The sequence below is a fragment of the Chroicocephalus ridibundus genome, chromosome 1, assembly GCF_963924245.1.
Source record: "Chroicocephalus ridibundus chromosome 1, bChrRid1.1, whole genome shotgun sequence".
Lineage (NCBI taxonomy): Eukaryota > Metazoa > Chordata > Aves > Charadriiformes > Laridae > Chroicocephalus > Chroicocephalus ridibundus.
Genome location: NC_086284.1, coordinates 127,081,275 through 127,105,783, shown reverse-complemented (window position 1 = coordinate 127,105,783; position 24,509 = coordinate 127,081,275). Strand labels below are relative to the sequence as shown.

The window sequence follows — 24,509 nt, the reverse complement described above, 5'->3', positions numbered from 1 at the left end:
TCGATCGGGAGCACGCACAGTTAGAGGAGAGCAGTGGGAAAGGGGGAGAGAAAACACTGGTTGATATTGGCTGTTGAGGACGCACTGGCAAGCAAGAAATACTCCCCATGACCACAGCTAGGTTGGCGGCGGGATGGATGGAGTGACGGAGCTGCCTGAGCCGTGAAAGCAGGAGCCGACATGAAGACTGCTGGAAAGACTGTGTGTGTTTTTGTGCTGCTCACCATCACCAAGGTCACGAGAACAGTAGGTGAGTCCAACGGAAACCAATCAGCCATCGGGATGGAAGAAAGGGAAATGTGCACAGGTATTTTCTTTCCATAAAAGCTATTCATCAGGCTGTGACTTTCTGTAATTGCTAAAAGTTATCGAGCACAACTAAAACGTGCTTCCCCAATATCCGCTCCTGCTCCTTTTTTCCTCAGTGGTCACAAGGCTGCCAGGCATTATCCCTGTGACTTCCATGTAAGCAATTATTCTGTGACCCTTAGCTGGGAACGTACTGTTTGTCACAGATAGCCTTTTTACGCAGACCTCTGAATCCACACCATCTGAAAACTGACCCATGTGACATGTTAAAATAGGGCCATGAAAGTGTTTGTGAACTTGAAGCTTTTGCCCATGTTGTTTCTGCTGAAGAGAGGCTACAGATACTCTGAAATAGGGCAGGGATCTCTTGCATCTTTCTGAGGAGTGGTGGAAGATCACCGATGCGCTGACAGAAGGGAGCAGTTTCTGGAATTTTGTTCTGAGGCTAATGGCCACGTATCAAGTATCGAAAGCGGGAAAGGCTCTTGTGCCAAAGACAGAAGTACTCCTAAGCCTTTCTAACCCCCTCTTTTAGTGTAGTTGACTTGGTTTTAATATAGTCTAGCTACGGCAGTTAATGTCTCTCACATACTGTTCATGTGCATTTCTAGAGCCTGTGCTCTTCCAGGGACCACATAGCAGTCTGTGGACTTGGTAATGGAACTAGGGATTTAAGCAGCGGTTCCAGAAACCTAAACTGTCTATGTATAGAGGGAGAAGGCAGATAGGTCTGTGAGATCCAAATTAAACTAGGGACATCTCCGAATAATATGTAACGTGCCTGTGTCCATTCCTATTATGGAGAGGTTGAACTAAACTGCATGGACAGGTGTTACTCTGTTCTACTTGGCCAGAAAATAAAAACAGGCTCTGGTGATATTTTAAAGCAAAATGGATGCAGTCATTGCTGGCAGCGAGGAAACACCCGTCTATAATGTGTTTTGGCTGCTTAAATGAGGGATCTAAAATGGTTACCTCAGTGCTACCCATTGGAAAAAACTGAAATACTTCACAAGCCTTATTAAACTTTGCATCGGTAACCTCACAACAGGCACGCTGGAGGTAAAAAACCTGTCCTTATTCTCTAGTAAAGAACTATCTCAGAAGAATATTGATGAACCTGCTCAGGGTCATACAGACAGATTCTGGTGGCATCAGAGACAGTCTACACTTTGAATACAGCTGCTCAAAAAGTAAAGAAGCATGGACATGTCAGAAAACATTGAAGAAAAGAGGGGAGACAAAGTGGAATCCTACTGGCAAAAATTCTTTTTAAAAAAGGACTTTTCTGGAAATATTAAAAAAAATCCAATGCCAAAAAGCTATTTTTTTCACCCAAAAGGTAATTGGATTTTAACTTCTTGGTGTCTTGGTGAATCAATGATATTCCCCTTCAAAGAACACAGAAAAAGCTGATTAGTTAAAATGTAATTTCATGCTTGAACCTTCCCCTCCCTCCCCCAAATAAAAAGCAGGTCACATTTGATGGGACATTTTTAGCTAACACTGCTCTTAAACTTGTTTCCTTCAATATTAGGGTGGCTGTTCTGAGCAAGATGTAATGACAAGGTTTTTTTCTTCAGAGTTCACATGCTGAATATGTCAAGGTGACCCAATGTGTCTATTACATCCAGAGAATTTTAGTGTCATATGAAGCTCAGAAGGAACTATGTCCCTGCTGCTGAAGACTACAGCAAGCTACCCTGAATGAAATAAGGTCATGCAAAACCTGTTGTGTGTAACCAGGCTTTATCTGCATTAGCATTTTCCTTAACATTTCCTTAGCGTGTTGTTGTGTGTGGTTTGGTTAGTTTTTATAACAGCAGAAGGGCCAGTTCAGAAGCAAGGCTGACATCACGTCGTGATTGTCAAAACTAGATCTGCCCACAAGCAGAATTGGATAACATGCTATGGAAGCTGCTGGTGTGAGATCTGTATTAGCAATCCTTCTGCGACAATCCCCATAGAAGCAGCAGTGGAAAAGATGCAAAATTAAAATCTTTCTTAGTAACACTTTGAAGACTTCTTTATTTTAACTAAGCAGACAGGACACCTCAAGTGGTTGTGTACTTACTCCAAAGGAGAGGGGACAAGGGAAGGCAAGATCTGCCATGAGAGGTTCATGCAACAAATCCTTTTTATTGGATTAACATTTGCAATGTTGGACTGTGTAAATCCTGCATCTGCAGTTGTATCCTGTGACAAGAGATAGGACCGAGTGCTTCAGAGGAAGCTGCAAGAAATCCATTGTCAGTGATGAGATGTGATTCTCTATGGTTGGTTCAGTTCTGTCAATAGTGAAAAACTGAAAGCAGGGGCATTGCATTAAAGATGTGGAATTAGAGTGTATGAGGTGAATAAAATGGAGTAGATTTACAGAGCAACCTGGCTAGAGTTCAAGTTTACCGGCATACATAACTTTCTTAAATGCTGCTGCTTTCATTGAGTTTCTTTCCTTAATATAACTTGTAAATTCTCTTTCACTAGCGTACTAGTGAAAAGTTATTGCCTTCTTACTTTCTCTGTCCTAGTGTGTTTCAGTGATCCGGTCTCCCTCCTATTCTAGATTACCGTGGAATCTTTCTCCAGATACAAAGAATCACAGCCTAAAAAAATATTCTAGTAAACTTACATTTGTCTCCATTTCACTATTTCTTTGCTGTTCCTTTGGGTCTATGTGCTGGAATCATTCTGACTTCTTTTACCTCAAAAAAGCCTAATCCAAACCGCCTGTTTTTCTTACCTACATGCTTAAAACAGAATTCTGTACTATTAAATTAAGCAAAAATTTTCTCAGAAGGCACCCAAATTGCCCTAGAACAATTTTCAAAGCATGTCCTTGTGACATTAATGCTTTACTTTGCTGTGGTCCAAATGCAGTGTCTGAACGTGTCTAGTGTCAAAACCATGGAAACAACAGAGTTGTCTTGCATGCTGACCATATACTCCATGACTACAAAGCTGATTTCCCTTAACTGGGAATGCACTTGCAGAAGTACCTGCTACTTAAAACTCATAGTTGATATATTTTGTATTTAGAGGTACAATCATTCATTAAAAAAAAAGTGCAGGGAATCTTCTTATGCTGCCTTATCGTTGCATTGAGCACGAAAATGCTAGGAAGTACTATGCTAAAGCTAAGCACTAAACAGGGTATGACTGAGATTTTGACGACATAGAAGTGAGGGCATAAGCACGTTTTCACAACGACCCCTTATGTGGTCTCTGCAAAGTATAAAAAGAGGGCATACAACCTACTGTTTGGAGTCACTGATCAGTTTTTGTTCAGAATAGCAAGAAAATGCCACTTAAGCATAAATAAACAGTACAAGTTATTTTATTCTTCTTATCATGGGGAAGAGAGTAAAGTCCAAGTTCAGTGTGCAGAACAGAGTATAAAACATTCTGTATCTCTTTTTCTATACTGAGAAGTGGGGAGCCTTTGCACTTTTTAACACATGGTGTCACAGTGCTACTCTGAAAGAAACACTACCTAAGGCACTTTGGCATCCCGTGCAAATCCCTTTTCTCCTCATCCATTCCAGCTCGCATTCTGCAAGGATCAAGATCTGCTTACTTTGCACACAGAAGTTGCTATACCAAGTTTAAAGTTTACAGCCAGACTGATGTAATATGTGACAGCTTGTGAAGTTCAGTGATGATTTATTATCAGTTGAGGATTTGGCCAACAGTGTTTGTTCGACAAGCTCGATGGCTCTAAACATATAATTTAAACACCAATTCCTTCATTAAAGAATTGTACCCATCCTTTTTTCTACAAAGTCATGTTTATATTGAGACATAGCCCATTTATGTGAGGGTAGAAACACAGCTTCAGAAAGACCCCTGCATCACTGCATCAAATTGCCTTTTTTTGCAGTCATTGTATCATGAAACATTTTTCATAAACAATCTGAGCGCCAAAAGAAGCACCCACCTTCTTGAAAGGCTGATTTTAATCCTGATTGAGGCAAGATTCTCTATTCTAATTTCCAGCTTAAATTTGTTGTTCTGCCTATTTTTACTGTTATTACATTTTAGGATGCTGAATTTCAGCACACATCTACCATTCACTTCATCAAGGTCACCTGATTCTTTTTGTGTGACATTGCCATACTTTATATTAAAAATACTTTATTCTTCCTGCTTTCAACAGATTTCCTCACACACTCCTGATACAAATGCCAATGCCATTAGTAAAACTGTTAAACAAAATTACCATAAAATCATCTGCTGAGAAACACTATTAGCAAGCTACCTTCAACCTGACAACTCCTTTTAACGCTGACTTTTGCTTTCCTTCTTTAATCCAGCTTTTTGTCCATCATGTTTCCCTCCACTTTTCCCTCTATTCTTCAGCTTAATTTATGATTTTCAAGAGGACGCTGTATCAAACTGCATCTCTAACTAGGTGAGCTTTAACATCCCTCCTTTGCCTTCAAAATCAGCTGTCTTGAATGACTGCTTGAAAGGATCCTGGAGAAAGCTAAAGAGAGTGAAAAGGTCATATAAAAATTAAAAAATAGGAACTGGCAACTGCAAAGATATATTCCACCTTGAATGGGAAGACTGAAACCTTAAGTTCATTATTAAGTTTTGTCAGTGTGCTCACCTCTCTGCAACATATAAAGTCACTTCTTAATATTAAAGTTTGCCATCTGAAAAAAATCCAGCCATGCTGCAGACACTTTATACTGGAAAAACAGAGTTTACATTGACAAAGTGTATTTTTCTGGCTGTGTTTTAAGGTTGCTATTTCAGCTTGTATGAGACAGCATCAGGAAAGAGATGCATACTGCAAGTGACACAGTAATGGTGGCAGAATAGAAATGTGTTAAAAGGAGAACAAAAGAAGAATTTAAGTATGAGGAAGAATGGAATTTTTGAGAATAGAAAAAAAAGCCTAAATAGAATGAAATGGGAATGGGAGATATTTTTAAGGAATAATGATGATTATGGATAAAAGAGTGTGAATGGGAAACTAACAATAAAGGTATAAGTCTCTCATTATACGATCTGAAGAGAAACCAGAGTATGGTCACAAACCTTATGAAGAACGACTGAGGGAGCTGGGGTTGTTTAGCCTGGAGAAGAGGAGGCTGAGGGGAGACCTTATCACCCTCTACAACTACCTGAAAGGAGGTTGTAGAGAGATGGGGGCTGACCTCTTCTCCCTGGTGACAAGTGATAGGACGAGGGGAAACGGGTTCAAGTTACGTCAGGGGAGGTTTAGATTAGATATTAGGAGACATTTTTTCACTGAAAGGGTTATTAAACATTGGAATAGGCTGCCCAGGGAGGTGGTGGATTCACCATCCCTGGAGGTGTTTAAAAAAAAGGTAGATGGGGCACTGAGGGACATGGTTTAGAAGTGGCTCTTGTCAGGGTAGGCTAAAGGTTGGACTCGATGATCTTAAAGGTCCCTTCCAACCTCAACAATTCTATGATTCTATGATTATGTCCTTTCAAAGATATGTCCACGCTGAAAAAGCTGTGATTGCAGCTTCTAAAAGCAGAGCCATGTGAGCTCAGGCCAGCCAGTTCATGTATTTCCATCACGAAAATTAGAGTAACTACTTACTACTCACCCTACACACAGGGCTGGTTTTCAGCCTACACCCCATCCTGTGCTGTTGTGGCTACAGCTTCGGAGTCACAAAGCTGCCATATATAAAACTCTGTCAGTACTTCAGCAATCCCTACCCTAGTACAAAGCACTTCTATTTGTTTGTCTTTCACTTCATTCCAGACAAGCCTTGCCAAGTGTCACAGGCACTCTGTGGCAGTAGAAGAGGAAAACAGATGCAGAGCTCAGCCTGGTGTATCCGGCCTCTTCCAAGCGTCCTGTATTGCCTTTTTGATTATGACTTGCTATGACTCATATAATATATTCATTCCAAGATACAGTTAGTCATTTGCTTGTGGCATGATCAGTGTTTCAGTTCATTATACCTCTTAAGTTTAATATGTCACTATCTGCAGTGGAAGTGTGGAGGGTGGGGGAGACGCCCCAAAACGCTGTGGTAGATTGTTACTGTAAGAAATAGAGACACAATAAGTAAAGTGTGAAAAGCTCTTTAACAACTAAATTTCTGAAGGTGTCATGGAACTTGAGTCATTTTGGGGGCAAGAAAAAATACTACTGTGGGTTAAAAGCTGCTATAAAGAGTAACAGGCTGGAAATCTTTCCTATTTGAAAGCAATCAAAAGCACTTTCAAGCTGCTTAGCTGTTTCTTATTTTGCAGTGATTCCCCTAAAAATTTCAGTGGCTTCACAATCAAGTTATCCTGTTTTTCAAATCTTTCTTTCTCCTTTTACTGTGAGACAGATTCTGAAAAACAGGAGAAATGACTAAATAAGTGACACTGCAAAGGAACAGGTGCAACTAGTTATCCACAAGAAATGTCAAAGACACTACATAAACCATGTTGAAAAAAACAGAGCAAAATCTTTCCCCCAATCTTTTTCAATTAAAGTAATGACAAAAGTATCCTGCACATTTATGAAACACAAATGCGAACTCCTCAACTGAGTTTGTTTTTTCCTGAGAAAGGATATGTCCATTTCCAAACATAAAAGTGGAATCTGTCAGTGCATTGGAATGCGCACTCAATGCGCCGGAATAGAGTTTGAGAACCTCCTCAGACATGGCTTGAAATCTTCTTCAACAGTCAAGGAGAGACAATGAGGACAAGGAGAGGGCATAATATTATTGGTGTCATAATTAGATGAACTTCAGAGGCTGGAGTCAAATTCGAGGACCTCAGTCTAAAAGCCTGCTACCCACCCCAGCTGTCAGATGAGTCTCTGAGGTGAAACCTGCTCATGATGGATTTGCATCCACAACCAAAAAAGGCTGGTTCAGGCTGGAGCTGTACAGGACTCCCGGAACCTGACTTGCCTATTTTCTACATCAGTGTGACAGACAGCACGTATGCCTGGGCTCCTGAACTCTGCTCCTTCTGGCTAACAGAAAAAATGATTGCCATTTTCCAGAGTCCACTCATTTGTGAAGAATAAGACTGAAAATGAGAAGTTCTTTACAATAAATGTGTAGGTATACTATCCTTCATTTCATCTCTCGAGTGCAATGAAATAGTTAACAGGACTGACATTTAATTATCGTCCTTTGGTTATCACTGCACTGAGATGAGCTTGATAGCTCACACCACATTTCTTGTTCTCTGCAAACTTGTGGCGAGGCCTTTGCTGCACTGATTATCCCCTTTTCAGGTGCAGCAAGCAGTCAGTTCATCTCAGCTATAACATGGGATTTCACCTTGAGAGAAGTAGCAGTGCAACACACTAGCTTGTTTCCGAGCCTTCCTTTGAATAGATAAATGCTGACGTGTATGACATATATGCCCCAAGGCACTGGTCATAAACCAACCAGCTATCGCAGAGGAAACTTTACCAACTGACTTTTAGCCATTTTACAGTATGAAAGCACAATTCCAGAAAACTGTGGTGCAATGACAGGTCTGAATTAAAACACTTGCAGCACTGAAACTTTCCTCCTTAACAGACTGGAATACTTTTGTTTGTTTAGTTCTCCTGCAGAGCAGACACATGCCCTTTAGGTTTAGAGAAATTCCCAGAGAGAAGGGGAGGTTGTGCCCTCCCTCAGAGCTGCTGAGTACATACCCAAGAGTGCAGGCTGGGGCGGGCAGCATAAGGAGGGCAGAGAAAGCAGATGGGGAGACCCTGGCAAAGGGTTTGATTGGAGCAGATCCACAAGTAGCAACAAAAAAAGGAGCTCAGAAGAGATCATGTGGAATCTGTGCAGACTGACAAGTCAACAGAAGCTAGTGGAGCAGAAGAGACGACTGGGGGAAAGACCCCGTTGTGTAGCGGCAGAGAGCAGGGGAGATTTATTTTCAGGCAGGTTTTTTTTACATTAGTATAGCTAGCAATTATGTGTTCCCTAAAGAGCTATCACTATCTAGCATATCGGTTTCTGTTCTAATAAAACATATTTTTAGAGACTAGATGGCTTTTGGTATGCTCACTCGAAAAAGAAAGCAGGGCATGTCCAACTTTAGCCCAAGATGAGGTCCTATCAACATCTCCAAATTAAAGGAAATGCTATGGCTGACCAGGAGGCACAGGACAGGGATGTGCATAATTTCTATTTAAAGAACTGCCTTTGTGCTGGTGGGTTGCATAGTTCTTTACAGATCAAACCCTGAGAATATACATTTTGGACTGTTTTTAAATAAAGCTAACTCTGTGCTACAAACCAGCAAGTCTTGACATCTCATTAGGCTATATTTTAGCTTGAAATAGACAGAAGGGCGAATCCTTTTTTCATTAGAAACAGTTATCAAAATGGCTGACACTATTCTTTATGGTTTGGAAGCTTCTTATCGAGTATTACCCAGGCCCAGACCTATTTTTCTTGTGAGTGACAAGATTTTAGCTCACACAGTTCAAAACCTCACATTATCTGAACTTGGTACTATGCTCTGTGGTAAAACGAAGCAGAGCTCTCTCTTTGCATATACTTTCTTGGGAGAATAGAAAGCACGCTGGAAGATTTCTGCACCATGTGATAATGTGAATGAGCATCTATAGAAAAGGAAGCACTATAATCATGCATAAGGCTGACAAGCAGGGCTAATGAGCAAATGCCCAGCAGAACTATCAGCCTGGCTACGCTGGTTTTGGGACTCAGTCGAGCAGGTATCCAGAGCACTCTGCTATCACAACATGCTTCCATGCCACATTGAACTGGAAGAGGATCAAAATAGGCACAGGCTCTGCAGTTATGCCTTGCTCCCTTACCATTTTGTTACTTTCTCTGTCTTCCACACAAAGATAGACGATCAGAGTTTTAGACAGTCTTGGGAGAATGCTAACAGGCTAACAGGGTCATAATACAGGATAAAATCTCTTCCTAATAATATATATCTGTTCTACAGAGCTAAAAACATATTCCCTTTTCCACCTTAAGAGGAGGCATTCAAAGTAATTTCCCAAATACAAATTAACCAAACCTTTCAGGATTTTTGGCATACATATTCTTCTGTAAAAGAAGTTTAAAGATCACGTTTCCAGCAGCATGCCTGACAACAGAAGCAAAGCAAGGAAGAAGTACGGAATTCATATTTTCACTGATGCCACTTACCTGTGCTCTAGAGACAATAAAGAGGACAATAAAGTGAAAGCAGTTTAACTTTATTATGTTTATAAGGCCTCTTCACAACAGTAGGAAACTGTATGTAAGAGTAGGATAAACGAGAAGATTTTTTACCAATTAATCTACTGTTTGGGGAAAAGCTCTTGCCTTGCTAAAAGCCTTCTAAACTCATAACAAGATACTGGGGAATTCATAAATTCACAGAATCACAGAATGGTTTGTGTTGGAAGATCATCTAGTTCCAACCCCCGTGCCCCGGGCAGGGACACTTTCCACTAGACCAGGTTGCTCAAAGCCCCATCCAGCCTGGCCTTGAACACTTCCAGGGATGGGGCCTCAACAACTTCTCTGGGCAACCTGTTCCAGTGTCTCACCACCCTCAGAGTAAAGAATCCCTCTACAAATGTTTTGTAAACCTAACATTGTACTTAAACATGATTCAGCAGATTTTAATCTGACTGATGTGGCTTATCATTTAAAGTGAATGGTACCCGATTCATTCAGGGGAGAATATGACAGAAAGGCACAGCAGAAAGCACCACTTTCACTCCCTCTTTGTTCATTATCTTGAAGCACACAAGCTGTTAGGTTGTGGAATGTGTACATTGCAACAGGCTGCTTAGGAGATGCAGAGTTGAAAGACAAGTAAAATGATACTGCTTTAATATGTAAATTAAAGTGCATGCACTTAAATATGCACAACATTGTCATTCCTGCACAATCTTTGCAAGCGTTATCCACAGAAACCCCAGCCCCAACACACAGGCTCTTTGAATGCTTAGGGTTGCTTAGTCATTTTCAGATGAGGTCAGCCATACTGATGACATGACTCGGAGCTCTGAGGCTCTTGGCAGTATTAACCTGGGAGAGGAAACACTTTGTTCTCCAATTTTCAGAGATATTCATAGAACTCACATCCAGAAACGTCATGAGACAAAAGGCTTCTTTCAGTTCCTCTCCTGGTAAAATCATCTGAGCTCAAAACACACACCTCACATTAGCTGGAAATGCCATTAAGCAGAAAAAACTTGTCATTTAAAAACACTTCCAGTGTAATAATGTATCCCAGAAGACTGTTGACAATTGAAGTAAGGAAACAAGCATTTGAAGAGTTCGTGGGTAATTTGTGTCTCAGAAAATGCTGTGAATAGATAGCACTTTTCTTCTTCAGCCATGCTTGGAAACATTAATCAATGAATCCTTGCAATACTGAGCAGCAGGAAGCTAACCATTATTTCCTTTATTTAATAAAAATGGGAAGAGGATGGCTTCAGTGAAATACTATCCTCACCTAATTTTCCTCTTCTACCAGAAAAAACCCCCAGACTTCTCAAAATTAGACTCTGACTTCCATGTTAATACAGCTGGAGTAACTAACACATTACAGCACTGTACAGTGTAGTGCAGTGTGAGGCAATATTGCAGCTCCACCTTCTATCAATCTGCAGGAGCTAGGTCTAGGTTTGGAAATGTCTTCACCCAAAGGATAATTAATCCTCAAAACAAAAAGACAAAAACCTCTAAAGGAATCTTTAAGTGGTGAAAATGCAGGCAACAGTATTCATTTTGTAAGTCAGAAATCATTTCCCAAGAAAACAGTTAAACAGAAGGAAAAGCAGTTGAGCTGGAATGGTTCATTCACCTAGATTCCAGAAGATAATGAGAATTCAGACAATATTATTAAGGTAAAACTAACTGTAGTTTTCTCAAAGAGACTAATAGTAATGATTTGACTAATAATTTGAAGTTGATGCTCATTAAGACCATTTCTCATAGTGTTGTGAATGTTCAGGAACTGGGCTTCATATGGTGCCAGCCAGCAGAGGCAATAGAATTCCAGCTCTGCATAGAGGATAGAGAAAGACAACAAAGTCAGGTCTGGTACCTCAGAGGGAGACTTTGACAAAGGTTTGATTAATCACACAAAACTTAGGTCTTTTAATTCTTTGCATATTCCAGCTGAACTTCCAATTGCCTCTTTAGTATATCTGCTTGAAAGGTTTGGGGAGGGGTTTAACATTTTTGGAATGATTTGTGAAACATTCATTTGTCAGTACAAATCAGGTTGGTTAACTTTTGTTGTCCTTCCAGATTAATGCATGGTGTGAAAGTAGTGCTCTGATTTTCTCCTCACACACAGCTCTCAGAGTATGGCTAAAACCATTACTCAGCCCAAGGAAAGAGCAACTTGGGGTTCTACCAGAGACACAGAGCGCTCAGACATCAGTGGTTTACAGTCCCTGGTTTCATAGAATCATAGAAAGGTTAGAGTTGGAAGAGACCTTAAAGATCATCTAGTTCCAGCCCCCCTGCCCCGGGCAGGGTCACTTTCCACTACACCAGGTTTCCTAAAGCCCCATCCAACCTGGCTTTGAACACCTCCAGGGAAGGGGCAGTTCAATAGTTTACAGTTTAATGGTCATCTATTAAAAGAGAAAATGACTGAGGTGGTAAATGGAGGCTGGTTTGGACTGCAGCTATGGGTATTATTCCTATTAACTCACTAATTGTTGCACCTAGGAGATTTGGAAAAAGAAAGGTTATTTATCTGTAACAGGTGGTCATTTATACACATACATGCATTGTGGATTTTTGGGGTTGTTTGCTTTTAATTTCAGCAGGTCCCAAAGGACACAAAAGTCCCATTCCCTCACCTATACTTCCCACTGGTTTACAACCTGTGCCTCAGACTCTTGTTTTCTCTCAGCCTCAAAAGTGTCTCACAAAGGAGGGTGGGCTGTGTATGTAAGTGTAAGCAACACTAATGCACATAATAAGCAACTCATCTTGAAGAACAGTAACAGGTAACCTTTGTTTCATCTCTGACTGCTTGCCCACATGTGCCTTCACTGCGAACAAAGCCCACCACAGAATACTTCATTAATGAAAAGGTCCCAATATGACTAGTTGAAACGAAGCAAAAGAACCAACTGTCCCAAAGGTGGCACCATGTTGAGAGGCTTCAATGGTCAAGGAAATAGTGAAACGAATCTTGGGGTTAGAAACTTCACCCCTTGGATGTGTCAGATGAAGAAATGGGCAGATGAGGGGCCCAAATCTGGTCAATACAAAGAGAGGAAGAGTGACTCATGTTCAATACATGCAAAAAAGAATCAGTCCTGAAAGCTTGTGGAAGAAGAAAGCCTGGGCAAATTAGTTTCTTGGCTAAGGAGAAATTCAGGGGCCCATAAGGAAAAAAAAATTAAAAAAAATATATTAGAGGCAATCCTCAGAGTGTGCCTTGTCTTCACAGAATCACAGAATGGTTCGGGTTGGAAGGGATCTTAAAGATCATCTAGTTCCAAGCCCTCTGCCATGGGCAGCGACACCTCCCACTAGACCAGGCTGCTTAAAGCCTCATCCAGCCTGGCCTTGAACACCTCCAGGGATGGGGCATTGACAGCTTCCCTTGGCAACCTGTTCCAGTGCCTCACTACCCTTATAGTGAAGAATTTTTTCCTGATATCGAATCTAAATCTGCCCTCCTTCAGTTTGAGGCCATTACCCCGTGTCCTATCACAACACTCCCTAATAAAGAGCCCCTCCCCATCCTTCCTGTAGGCCTCCTTTAGGTACTGGAAGGCCGCTGTAAGGTCTCCTCGGAGCCTTCTCTTCTCCAGGCTGAACAACCCCAATTCTCTCAGCCTGTCCTCATAGCAGAGGTGCTCCAGCCCTCTCATCATCTTCACGGCCCTCCACTGGACCCATTCCAACAGCTCCGTGTCCTTCTTGTGCTGAGGACTCTAGAGCTAGACACAGTACACCAGGTGGGGTCTCACCAGAGCAGAGTAGAGGGGCAAACCCAGAACACAGAGGAGCCATAATAGTGGTCTGGCTCTCCACCCTTCACTGGCCCATGTGATAACTTCCGAAAAGGACAAGAGGACTAGGTCCAAGCTTTTCCATACAGACATCTAGCTTCAAGTACATAGTTCAAGGATCACGAAAAGATAGAAAGGACATATCGTGCCTAACTCCAAGCAAGAGTCATCTCTTAAAACCCAAAAGAAGAGTCAGTGTCATAGAAAGAAAAAAAATAAACCAGAACATGTTTCCAAGCAAATGCAAAACAGAATCAAGAACAAGACATACTCACTATTAGGGAGTCAACACAGTTGATTCATCAACTGAAAAAGGTGTTTCTGCAACCTTAGCCTCACAAGCAAGAGACACAGGGATATGGGCATATTTTAGACTTTCATAACTGCATGCCTGGCACAAAGATAGGCAGGACCTACATTCATGTACTATTGGTACCTCTTCAGTAAAAAAAGTACAGTCACAGTGTGAATGCATATGTACGCATTGTGTACATTCATAGTGTGAATGAATATGTTCACAAATATTCAGGAAATGAAATGACACCCCTGAGGCAAAATCTTTTCCCCCTACACGAAGCTCTGCCGTTGTTACTTATGTTGTGTTTATGCCTGAGAGGTATAGACAAGGCCTTTGTCCACAGCGGACCCTAACCCTTACCCTGGCATGCAACAGTGCAGGTATTTCTCTGTGAAGCACAGACCAGAACTCCAAGGCTGTGAGTGACTTCCCTGGGATCCTTCTCACACGTCCCTCTCCTTTTCCTCTCTTTCAGGGCACAAGAGAGTGTCAGTGACAGTAGGTAACAGCTCTGTGCTCATCTGCTCTCCCAAACCAAATATGACTATGGCAACATGGAAAATAAACCCCAAGGCTGGAGGCCCCTGCAGCCTGGGATACAGGGCTGACCAGAACAAGACAGACAGAACAAACTGCAGTGAGAGCATCAACTGGAAATTCAGACCAGATCAGGATCCTACCCTTGAGATACAGCAAGTGGGAAGAGCCCATGAGGGAAGTTACACCTGCGAAGTAGTAGTAGCAGAAGGGAATTTCCACACGTCATACTACCTGACTGTGCTGGGTAAGGGACTCCTTCCTTATTTTACAGTTCTCCAAAGGACCGTGGCTGGGCCTGGACATACAAAGGGACATGCATGGGGATGCACCAGGGGAAGCGTGCAGTAAGAAGTGGAGGTTTCTTCCTGGGATAAACTTCATGCATTTCATTGATAGCAGCTCCATCTCTCCCTTCTCCTTATTTCCCAAAACTTCTCTTCCTTGTCCCACCCCCTTCTCCACTGCCTAGTTAGAAATGGCAGGTGTGAAGCAATATCCAATATACCAACAGAGAATTCTGCATATGCATACAGTCATCCTGTGGAATCAATTGTAAATACACTAATTTAAGAGAACTAAAGCATGTGAGACTGACACTTCCAAGTGCCGAGATATTGTACTGAACAGGGGATGTTCTTTTCCAGACAGTAAGAATGGACCCATTTCCTCTTATGCTGCCATTCAAATACATTTTAAAAAATGTGTACAATGGCTGCTTAGGTCAAAAGTCTAATTCAGTCCTGCATTTGGGATAATTGCCTACCGCAATGTCCAGGGAAACCTCCTCCATGGCTGTGGTAAGCCACCTGAATGGGGGAGAGTTGTCCAAAAGGAAAAAAGAGGCACGATCTCTGTCTCTTGTGACTTGGGCCCATGTCACTGTAACGGGATTGCACCTCCTACCTTATTCTCCTCTTTTCACTCTGTTCATTTTGGGTAGAAAACAAGAACATCCTACCCCAGCTGCAGCAAACTCACTCCATGTATCTCCTCCTCCTGATGCTTTGCAGTCCCCCCGAGGCTGACCCTCTACTGTGATGATCAAGGGAACCCCGTGTGCGAGGCAGCGGCAGGGAAACCGGCTGCTCAGATCTCGTGGGTCCTAGAGAACAACTCCACCCCCAAGGAAGAAGGCCATGACGACGGGACAGTGACTGTTCTCAGCAAGTTCACAGCATACAGCACCAATGGGACAACCTGCATTGTGTCCCACCTGGCTGGGAACTGGAGCAAGTCCATAGCCTGTCATCCCACAAGTAAGCTTCCCTTTGTGCATTTGGCATGCAAAATCCTGTGCACATTCTTTTTCCTTCTAGGAAGGAAAATCTGTAAAAGCTACAGAAATCTTCAGTGAAGTCCCATATAGACAGAGTACAATCCCCAACTGCCTTTGCCCATAAACATGACCAGCTTGTTTGTGTTCTAGACACTATTTCCTAATGCTTTCTTTCTTAGGACAGATATAGATAAGTGCGGTAGTATTGTTTTGGTAATGGAGATGTTGGAACCAGAAACAAAGCACTCATGATCTTAGTGTTAAAATAATCACTTGGAAGCAGAATATCAGCAAAATTTTTTTGGATGCAAATGTAAAGTCTCTTGCTCAGATCACAGTAAGAGAGACAAAGAGAACCAACTCTTGCATGGCCAGCAAAAACAAATAAATGACTTAATTCTGAGTTGTGAATGTCTGACTGTATGACATTTGGTTTCTCATTTTTGCTTTTTTTCTTGCTTTTGAGAACTACACATAAGTTGCAGTACTGAGATATGCTGAATTCTTGAGAGGATCTCAGGTATGACTTAGTGAAAAAATACCATGAGTGTCCACTGTGGGATTTGTGGGATCTGCTTTTGTCTCTGATGCAGATTCCATTTGTGTTTCTCAGACAAGTTTCATTACTGACTTTCCCTTCTGCTGAAGTGGATTTTATTTATTTTACAAGCATGAATTAAAATGTGTGTACGTACTAAAGCAGCTTTAATCTTATACTGAAATAACAAAGAAGACATAACTAAGACTAACTCTTTGTGTTTAGAGTCCACCATCTTTACCCGATACGTCTACATCATTCTTTGCTTCCTGAGCATTATCACCTTCATGGCTGTCTTTTACTACTTTAAGCTCCACCGTGACAGGTACGTATGATAGAGTGTTAAGAAAAGATTGTCTACTACTGGAAGAAATCTTTAAGTAGCATTTGTATCTTGAAACCATATGAGTTTGACAGTCTGTGCTGCTATGAATAACTGAATTAACTACATCAAATAATTCTATACTGCAGACACTGTGCGTTGCTCACATCTTCACTGAATAATGCACCTGAGTAAAATATAAATGGGCAGAAGCTGGCAGAGGTTCCTCATTGCATTGCCTGCTATGCTAAAGGGGAGCTCTTCTTTTTAATAGGAAACTGGGAGAGTAAAGCTGTTCTTCAGATCGGGTGACAGTTTGTCAATGTCTCTCTTGTTTAGAGCGGGGGGTTGGTTCTGCTGCCTAGTAAGTTCCATCAAGTGGCAGAGGACTGACCAGTGCTATCCTGCCATATCAACAGAGGGAACAGCAGATTGTAACTGTATTTATGAAAAAGCTCCCTGCGTGAAGCTGGACTCTAGCCCCACTAGGACTATCTGGGGAGAAAAAAAGCAGTTCCAATAAAAAACTACAGAAATAATTTCTGCAGAGAAAGGCTCAATTAGCACCTGTACTGAAAACCTCAGCTATGTTTCCTCTTTCCCCTGTTCCAAAACTGATTTTCTCCCAAACCTTCTACCTCAAGGTTAAGAATTGGTTCAATATAATTTCACTAACCGCAAATTGTACATCCTTCCAGAGAACTTTGATTTCAATCTTCTGCTTCCACTTTGTACTTAAGCTCCCACAAACAGGGGAAAGAACTCTAAAGAAAGTCAGGGTGCCATAATTTCAGGACTGCCATGGTTTAACCCCAGCTGGCAACTAGGACCACACAGCCACTCGCTCGCTCCCCTAGTTGGGAGGGGGGAGAGAATCAGAAGATTAAAAGTGAGAAAAAACTCATGGGTTGAGATGAAGACAGTTTAATAGGTAGAGCAAAAGCTACACACACAAGCAAAGCAAACCAAGGAATTCATTCCCTGCTTCCCATCAGCAGGCAGGTGTTCAACCATGACCAGGAAAGCAGGGCTCCATCATGCGTAATGGTTACTTGGGAAGACAAACACCGTCACTCTGAACATCCCCCCTTCCTTCTTCTACCTCCAACTTTATGTACTGAGTATGACATCACATGGCATGGAATAGCCCTTTGGTCAGTTGGGGTCAGCTGTCCCAGCTGTATTCCCTCCCAATTTCTTGTGCACTCCCAGCCTACTCACTGGTGGGTGGTATGAGGAGCAGAAAAGGCCTTGACTGCTTAGCAGCAACCAAAAACACTAGTGTGCTATCGACACTATTTCCCATCCCAAAGGAAGGGAAAGTTAACTCTATCCCAACTGAAACCACAACTACACAAGGATCAAAAGTCAAGGAGAAAGGGATATGAGAAGGCTTTTTGGCTTTACTCTTCATGACAAAAAAGAAAGAAATGCTTCATAAGATTGTGATCAAAGAAACCAGGCTGTGATCCAGCCAAACCTAGTATTAAGAAAGGAATTAGCTTTAATACTTGTTTTCTTTTCTACAGACTGTGCCACAAAACCAAACCTCCTGAGACTGCTCCTACACATTCCCCACAGGTAAGGAGAATTACACAAATTAGACCATCACCAAATCAGGGATCTTTTGGTAGCCCTGAAAACATAGTCAGTAAAGGGAAACTATTAGATTTTTACACTCTGCTTTCAGCAGGTGCTTATGTCTTATATATTTACTCTTAGCTGTATCTCAGGACAAAAGAAAGCCTATCATCACCATAATTTTGACTTGGAGCAAACATTAGAGGCATGTTCCAACAGCAAAGGCTCAGCAACTGCCACCCCTTATCTTAGCAAGTAGTGAGTCCCACCACATCTCCCTGCTGAAAACAGATAGACTGACCACAACTGCTGTACAAACAATACTCAGGAAGGATACTGCATTGTCAGGGGTTAGGGAATATTAATAAAGCTATTAGTAAAGAAGAGGATTAAATAACAAAATTAACAGACACAGGAGAAAAAAGAATATTCCTCTTGATGTCCAGAATGATAATGTGCAAGTTTTGAAAGCCACTCTTTATCTTGTATGGTTAATCCACAATCAAGGACCAACCATACTCAAGACAAAACATTTTATAAAACAATGGAAGCAGTGCTGAGCTGCAAGCTGGGAGGTATTCTTGAATTCCCTATGCTGTTACAAGCTTCCTGTGTAGCCGAGCAATTCACTCATCAGCTCTGTGTCTCTGTTCTCTGCTACTAAATATAAACAGGATTTCTATGCAGGCAAGATTTGTTACATCTATATTGTGACTATCTGTGCACCTAGAGTAGACCCTAGGCTCAAGTTCTATCATCAATTTAAAAAGGTGCTTCAGTTTTGATTTCTGAAAAGACTTAGTCCATTATAGTTACTATTCCTCCTGCCCTACCTCACAGTTGTTGCTGACAGATGCAGTTGCATTATTGTAAAATAATGGGTTAATAACCAGTGTTCTTGCTGTCACATCAGGCAACTTTCATTAGCTTGTCTGTAGACTGAAATTGTAGACTAATGGAGGGATCAATCTTGGTCAAGACTCTAGCATGTTATTTGCTCTTTCTAGAGAATTAGACCCTAATACAATTTTTTTCAGGCCAAAAAAAGTGAGGTAGAAGGGGAGGAAAAGGAGGCAGGTGAACCAATACCTCAGCTTTACCCTAAAAATATTTCACAGAAACAGCAATACATGTTCTTTCGTAGAAATAGCAATAGAGTTTCTTTCTTAAATACAAGAGGAATAAATATGGGAGCACTATTTTCCAGTTACATTCTTCAGTCCAGATCAAAGGCTTGCAGGCTCTTGCCAAACTAAACTAATCGTTGCATTTACAGTTTTTGGTTTTGTTTTCTAGGACGACACAATGGAAGTGGAACCTTATACTACTTATGTGCAGAAGGAAAATGTAATTTATAACTCAGTGTCTGATCTGACAGTGGGGCAGAATCTTCTACAAGGACTGTCGCCAGCAACATGAGTGATTCAACAACACTGGAAAGGGAGAGAGACACTTTATAAAAGACTCGTTATTGACAGAAACTTACCAGAGAATTTCTTCATATTTAGGGACAACATAGCTCACTAGGTCTGTTCAAATACTTGTGCTTGCTGATGAGTCTGTATAGTTCTTTTTTCCCCATTTTGCCTTCTTCCTTGGGAAAGGAAACACGTTTCCTGTTATTCCTTGGGAAAATGTGACTGACCCCATGCCATAGTTTCTCCTGGAAAAGTTGCTGTGATCAGTCTTCCCTTTGCTGTTCTTGCCTTGGAGATTCTAGTTTTGTCAGGCACTTCTAGGCATTACTTTGATGCACTTGACACTATGTTGCACACATCTGGGAGATGGGAGGAGTGTTAACCTCTGAACTAAAATGAAACACTCTTCAATCAACAGCCACTTTTTTCTAAGTCACAAATTACTAATATAGTGGCCTGAGTACTGATCATGATGGAATAGCTCAAATGGCGGAATATATTGGTAGGCAAGACCTTTAATCCCCCGGTTCTGAAAACGGAAATGAGTGATGAATTTAGAAGGTCATCCACTAAGAAAGAGACTTCACTGGCATAGAATCATGGAGTCACAGAATCATACAATACCAGGTTGGAGGGGACCTCAAGAATCACCTGGCCCAACCTTTCTCGGCAAAAGCACGGTCTAGACAAGATGGCCCAGCACCCTGCCCAGCCAAATCTTAAAATTGTCCAGTGTTGGGGAATTCACCACATCCCTGGGGAGACTATTCCAATGGCTGAATGTTCTCATTGTGAAAAGTTTTCCTCTTGTGTCAATTGGAATCTCCCCAGGAGTAACTCGTACCCATTACCCCTCGTCTTTTCCATGCGACTCCTTGAAAAAAGGGAGTCTCCATCTTCTTTGTAGCCACCCTTTAAATACTGGAACATGGTGATAAGATCTCCCCTAAACCTTCTTTTCTAAGGCTGAACTAACCCAATTTTCTCAGCCTTTCCTCATGTATCAGGCTTCCCCATCCTTTGATCATCTTTGCGGTCCTTCTCTGGACCCTCTCCAGTTTGTCCACATCTTTTTTTGCCTAGCGGAGACCAAAACAGAACACAGTGTTCCAGTTATGACCTCACAAGTGCTGACTATAATGGGATAATGGCTTCTTTACCTCTGCTGGTGAAGCCCTTGTTGATGCAGCCCAGCATCCTGTTGGCTTGCTTTGCCGCAGCAGCACACTGTTCACTCGTATGGAACTTGTTGTCCACCAGGACCCCCCAGTCCCTTTCCACAGAGCTGCTCCCCAGCCGGGTAGATCCCAGCCTGTGCTGCAGTCCTGGATTATGTTATCCCAGGTGTAAGACCTTACACTTGTCCTTGTTGAACTCCATAAGGTTCTTGTTAGCCCTCTCTTAGGTCTTCCTGCAGGGTGTCTCTCCCTTCTGAAGTGTCCACTTCCCCACTCAGTTTGGTGTCATCAGGGTACGCTTGATTCCATCATCCAGTTGACTTGTGAAGATATTAAACAGCGTTGGGCCCAATATCGATCCCTGGGGGATCCCACTTTTCCTGTCAAAAGGTTGCCAGTTTGAAAAGGAGCTATTTACCACCACCCTCTGGGTATGGCCTGTCAGCCAGTTCCCCACCCACCATACAGACCACTGTGTAGATCATAACACAACAGTTTCTCAGGAGGAGGCAGTGTGGAACCATACTGAAAGCCTTGGAGAAATCCAGATAGACAATGTCTACTGCTCACAGCTCACCAACCAAACAGGCTACTTTGTTGTAGAAGGCAATCAGGTTTGTCAAACTCGATTTGCCCTTGGTGAATCCGTGCTGGCTTTTCCCAATCCCATGCTTCATTTGACTTGTGATAGCCCCCAGGAGGATTTGTTCCATAACTTTCCCAGGGACTGAAGTAAGACTGATTGGCCTATAATTTCCTGGATCCTCCTTCAAGCCCTTCTTGTAGATGGGGGTGACATTAGCCTTCTTCCAGTCTTCTGGGACATCCCCTGATCTCCACAACTTCTCAAAGATTATGGAGAATGGCCTTGCAACGATGTCAGCCAGCTCTCTTAACACCCTTGGGTGAGTAACATCAGGGCTTATTGATTTCTAGGGGTCAAGCTCCTGTAATAATTCGCATACCAACTCTTCCTTCACTGACAGTGTGTTTGTGTTTGCATCAACCTGGATATTTTTTTCCCAAGGCCTGTGGCACAACAGTGCTGGTAAAGACAGAAGTGAAGAAAGTGTTGAGAACCTCTGCCTTTTCAGCATGATAAATGTATTTGTTAAGTTCATATATAGTATTTCCACTAAACGTGTTCATTCTGTATTTCAGATTATCGTTATGATTACTTTTCTGTATGATTCTCTGAAGATATGGTATTCCTCTCTTTCTTAAGAGTATTTGCATTAAGATACTGTAAAAGAATTATGTTACTCAAATTTGGTAAACTACTTGTAACAGAAGCAAACATCAAATATTTCACAAAATGAAACTAGTTAAAATATATCTTCTATAACTGTGCAATATTGTACAAAAAGGATAAAATGCTTGCTAATTCTAGTCATATTTATTTTAACTACCACAACTGAAGATTTTTTCATTAATATGTCTAGATGTTTTATTGATTTTTTTAAAATATACTTGCAAATTCACATTTTTGTATGTAAATTAGCCTATACATCTTAATGTCTCTCATGTTGAGGTGACTTCTTCTCACCTTCCCAAAATATCCTTTGGGAATAAGATAAATAAATTGTCCTTTACATACTATCAGTTCTCAAAAGTTTTGATTGATGCCTTACTAGCTAAAGTATGAAAAATAAGAGTAAATAAATCCATTTGTAAACCTCTGCTTACTACCTCTTACTTCAGTATTTTAAAGGACTGACTGGTTACTTGTCTGATGGTAGGATCAGAAGAACAAGATTTTTCCTTTACGCCATAGAAATGTCTTTGCCACACATTGCTAGAACTTTCCTTTGGGATAGCCTCCCAAGGGCTATGACCTACTGCTTGTAAAACAGACTTCTAAATTGATTACAGTTCCTAAATGTATTACTCATGTAAACTCATACAATTGGTTATTCTCACTCTACCAGCAACGTAACAGCCACTTTTTTCGAGGCGCTTTCTGCATGTAAGTATTGTTTTTCTCTGTTTCTGTCATTTTGGAATGGAAGGGTGCCAGGCTGAATATCAGTCAGCTACAAACAGAAAGTTTTAAAGGAATCTCAGTTTCCAGTGACTTACCAAGGAAGAGAGCCAGTCAACTCAGTCATAAACCTCTGAAACTCCCCACTCAAAATAGTGTAATACTATCCAATGATCTTTCTTCCCTTCCAAAAACAGAGTGCCATCATTTCTTAGACTTCTTTTGTGTGGACTGGAAGGTCATTTATGTTGTTCAGTGTCCATAATGTGGGGCTCGTCCTATGAGACAGCGGCTCTTGAAGGTTTGTATGTACTATATATATGCCAGTTTATATGTAATATATTTGCAGAAGTATAATACCTGCTGTCTAGCTGTAGGGGCTTATGATCCTTTACAGGCCTATTACATTGTACTAAATCATGTATGTTCCATACCTGGCTGTTGCTAAGTTGCTAACTGGTTAATTAATTCCTTTGTCCTCTACCTTTTTCCACATTCAGGCCTGCTATGGGCACTTTGAGTCAAAAGTCATGTAGCATGTATGTCATGTATGGCATGTATGTCTTCTGCTCCGAAGCCCAAAGCAGCAAAGTGGCTAGAAAGCCAAAGCAGCCATCACAACAGCTAATCCTGCCCATTCATGTAGGCAGGAAGACCACTGTTTCTGTGCCTAACTGATTAGCATAGCCAAGAATGTAGCCAGATCCTCTGCAGTAAGTTGGCAGACAACAAGATTTTAGTTTGTCACTGTGATAAATAATATGTCAAGAGTCTTATGTATACACACATATACAAATATGCTCTTTGCTCCTAGCAGCACAGAAGGTCTAGAGCAGAAAGTCCCTTCCTGCACTTCCACATCAAGGTACTTGCAATTTCTTTGCAATGTGCTGCTATTGTGCTGCAGCCATCCTCCATGCAAAAGTGCTGTGTTGACTATCTCTTAGCAGCCAGGCAAGTTTGCCCTCTAAGCTCCCCAGCATGTTGCAGAGTCACAGGAAGAAAGTCAGCAGCTTTTCAGCTCCTCCCATAAAGAAATGCTTTGGCTTTAACCACATTTACCAATGCTATCTCTTGCTGCAACACTTAATTTTGCTTAATTTGTATCATCTCCCACCTTTACTGCTATTTTTTATCTTCACACGCATATTCCAGCCTCTTGACAGTTTACAACTGGCATTCCGGCTCTAATCAGGCAGTCAATAATCATGGTTATCTTATGACTATAGAGAGTCCTGAGCACTGAGCTCACATGCAGAGCAAGTTAGCAGATTCTGTGCTGTTGTGCATCCACAGAGGAACTGCTCGCTGAAGTGCAGCAGGCCTCCTTCAGACCAAGGGCCTATTCTTTAAGATGGCACTGGCAATACTAAAAAATAGATGCACTACAAATCCTGAGACTGAACATAGCTTCTGTACATACATTAATTCTTGTGCCTTTCTAACCGGAAATTCATGGGAAAAAAGTCAAGCCCCTCATCACCCATTACAGCAATGTGTAAGATTTCATTAAATTGAAAATTTTTGCAGAAGGGTCATTATATCACCACTTGCCTGGTTCAAACAGCTTTCCTAACAACAGAATCCATTAAAAGTGGTGTTTCAAAAACTACCCTGTCTCTGCATCCCAACAGGTTTCAGAACTTACAACTACATTCTCCTGCCAGTATCACCTACTCGTGTTTGTGGTTTACTACTTACAGTCTAGTTTGTAATCCTGCTGTCCATCACAGACCTTCTGTTTCAGTGTGGGACTGCTCTGTCGTTCTGCCCAGCTTACGTCCAGTTATGAATTAAAATGACTTCAGTATCTTCTATTTTCATCCTACTGGCAATAGAAATTTAAGTTTCACATTAGAGCTGGATGACTTTCACATGAGCATTGACATAGCCACCTGCCTCTAGTGGTAGCAGGGACTTCCTCATACAAATCTAGAGAATGAATGTATTGGCATGGGAATGCTAAAGGAATATTTTTCAAAAAAACATTTATCAAAAGAAATTTAAAAAAATCTAAATTCTTTATAGGCAGAGCAAAAACTGATTCATACTGGTAGGGAAAGAAAAGTACGCAATGCATTTAGTCATAACTAGAAAGAAAGCTCAA

General features: G+C 41.5%; 1 protein-coding gene across 1 annotated transcript; it reads left to right on the top strand.

The window, feature by feature from the left end:
- On the top strand, positions 1-21,919 carry LOC134508910 (cell surface glycoprotein CD200 receptor 1-A-like). Its single transcript, XM_063321129.1, has 6 exons — positions 1-250; positions 14,044-14,352; positions 15,119-15,364; positions 16,148-16,247; positions 17,774-17,825; positions 19,122-21,919. The coding sequence occupies exons 1-6, from the start codon at positions 181-183 to the stop codon at positions 19,242-19,244; spliced, it is 900 nt and encodes a 299-aa protein (XP_063177199.1). The 5' UTR covers positions 1-180; the 3' UTR covers positions 19,245-21,919.
- The last annotated feature ends 2,590 nt before the right edge of the window (positions 21,920-24,509 follow it).

Bases quoted from the DNA above. Each gene is read 5' to 3' on its own strand.
- LOC134508910 (XM_063321129.1), top strand. From the start codon at position 181: ATGAAGACTGCTGGAAAGACTGTGTGTGTTTTTGTGCTGCTCACCATC. The intron at 251-14,043 runs GTGAGTCCAACG...CCTCTCTTTCAG, and splicing joins CAAGGTCACGAGAACAGTAG to GGCACAAGAGAGTGTCAGTG. The intron at 15,365-16,147 runs GTAAGCTTCCCT...CTTTGTGTTTAG, and splicing joins CATAGCCTGTCATCCCACAA to AGTCCACCATCTTTACCCGA.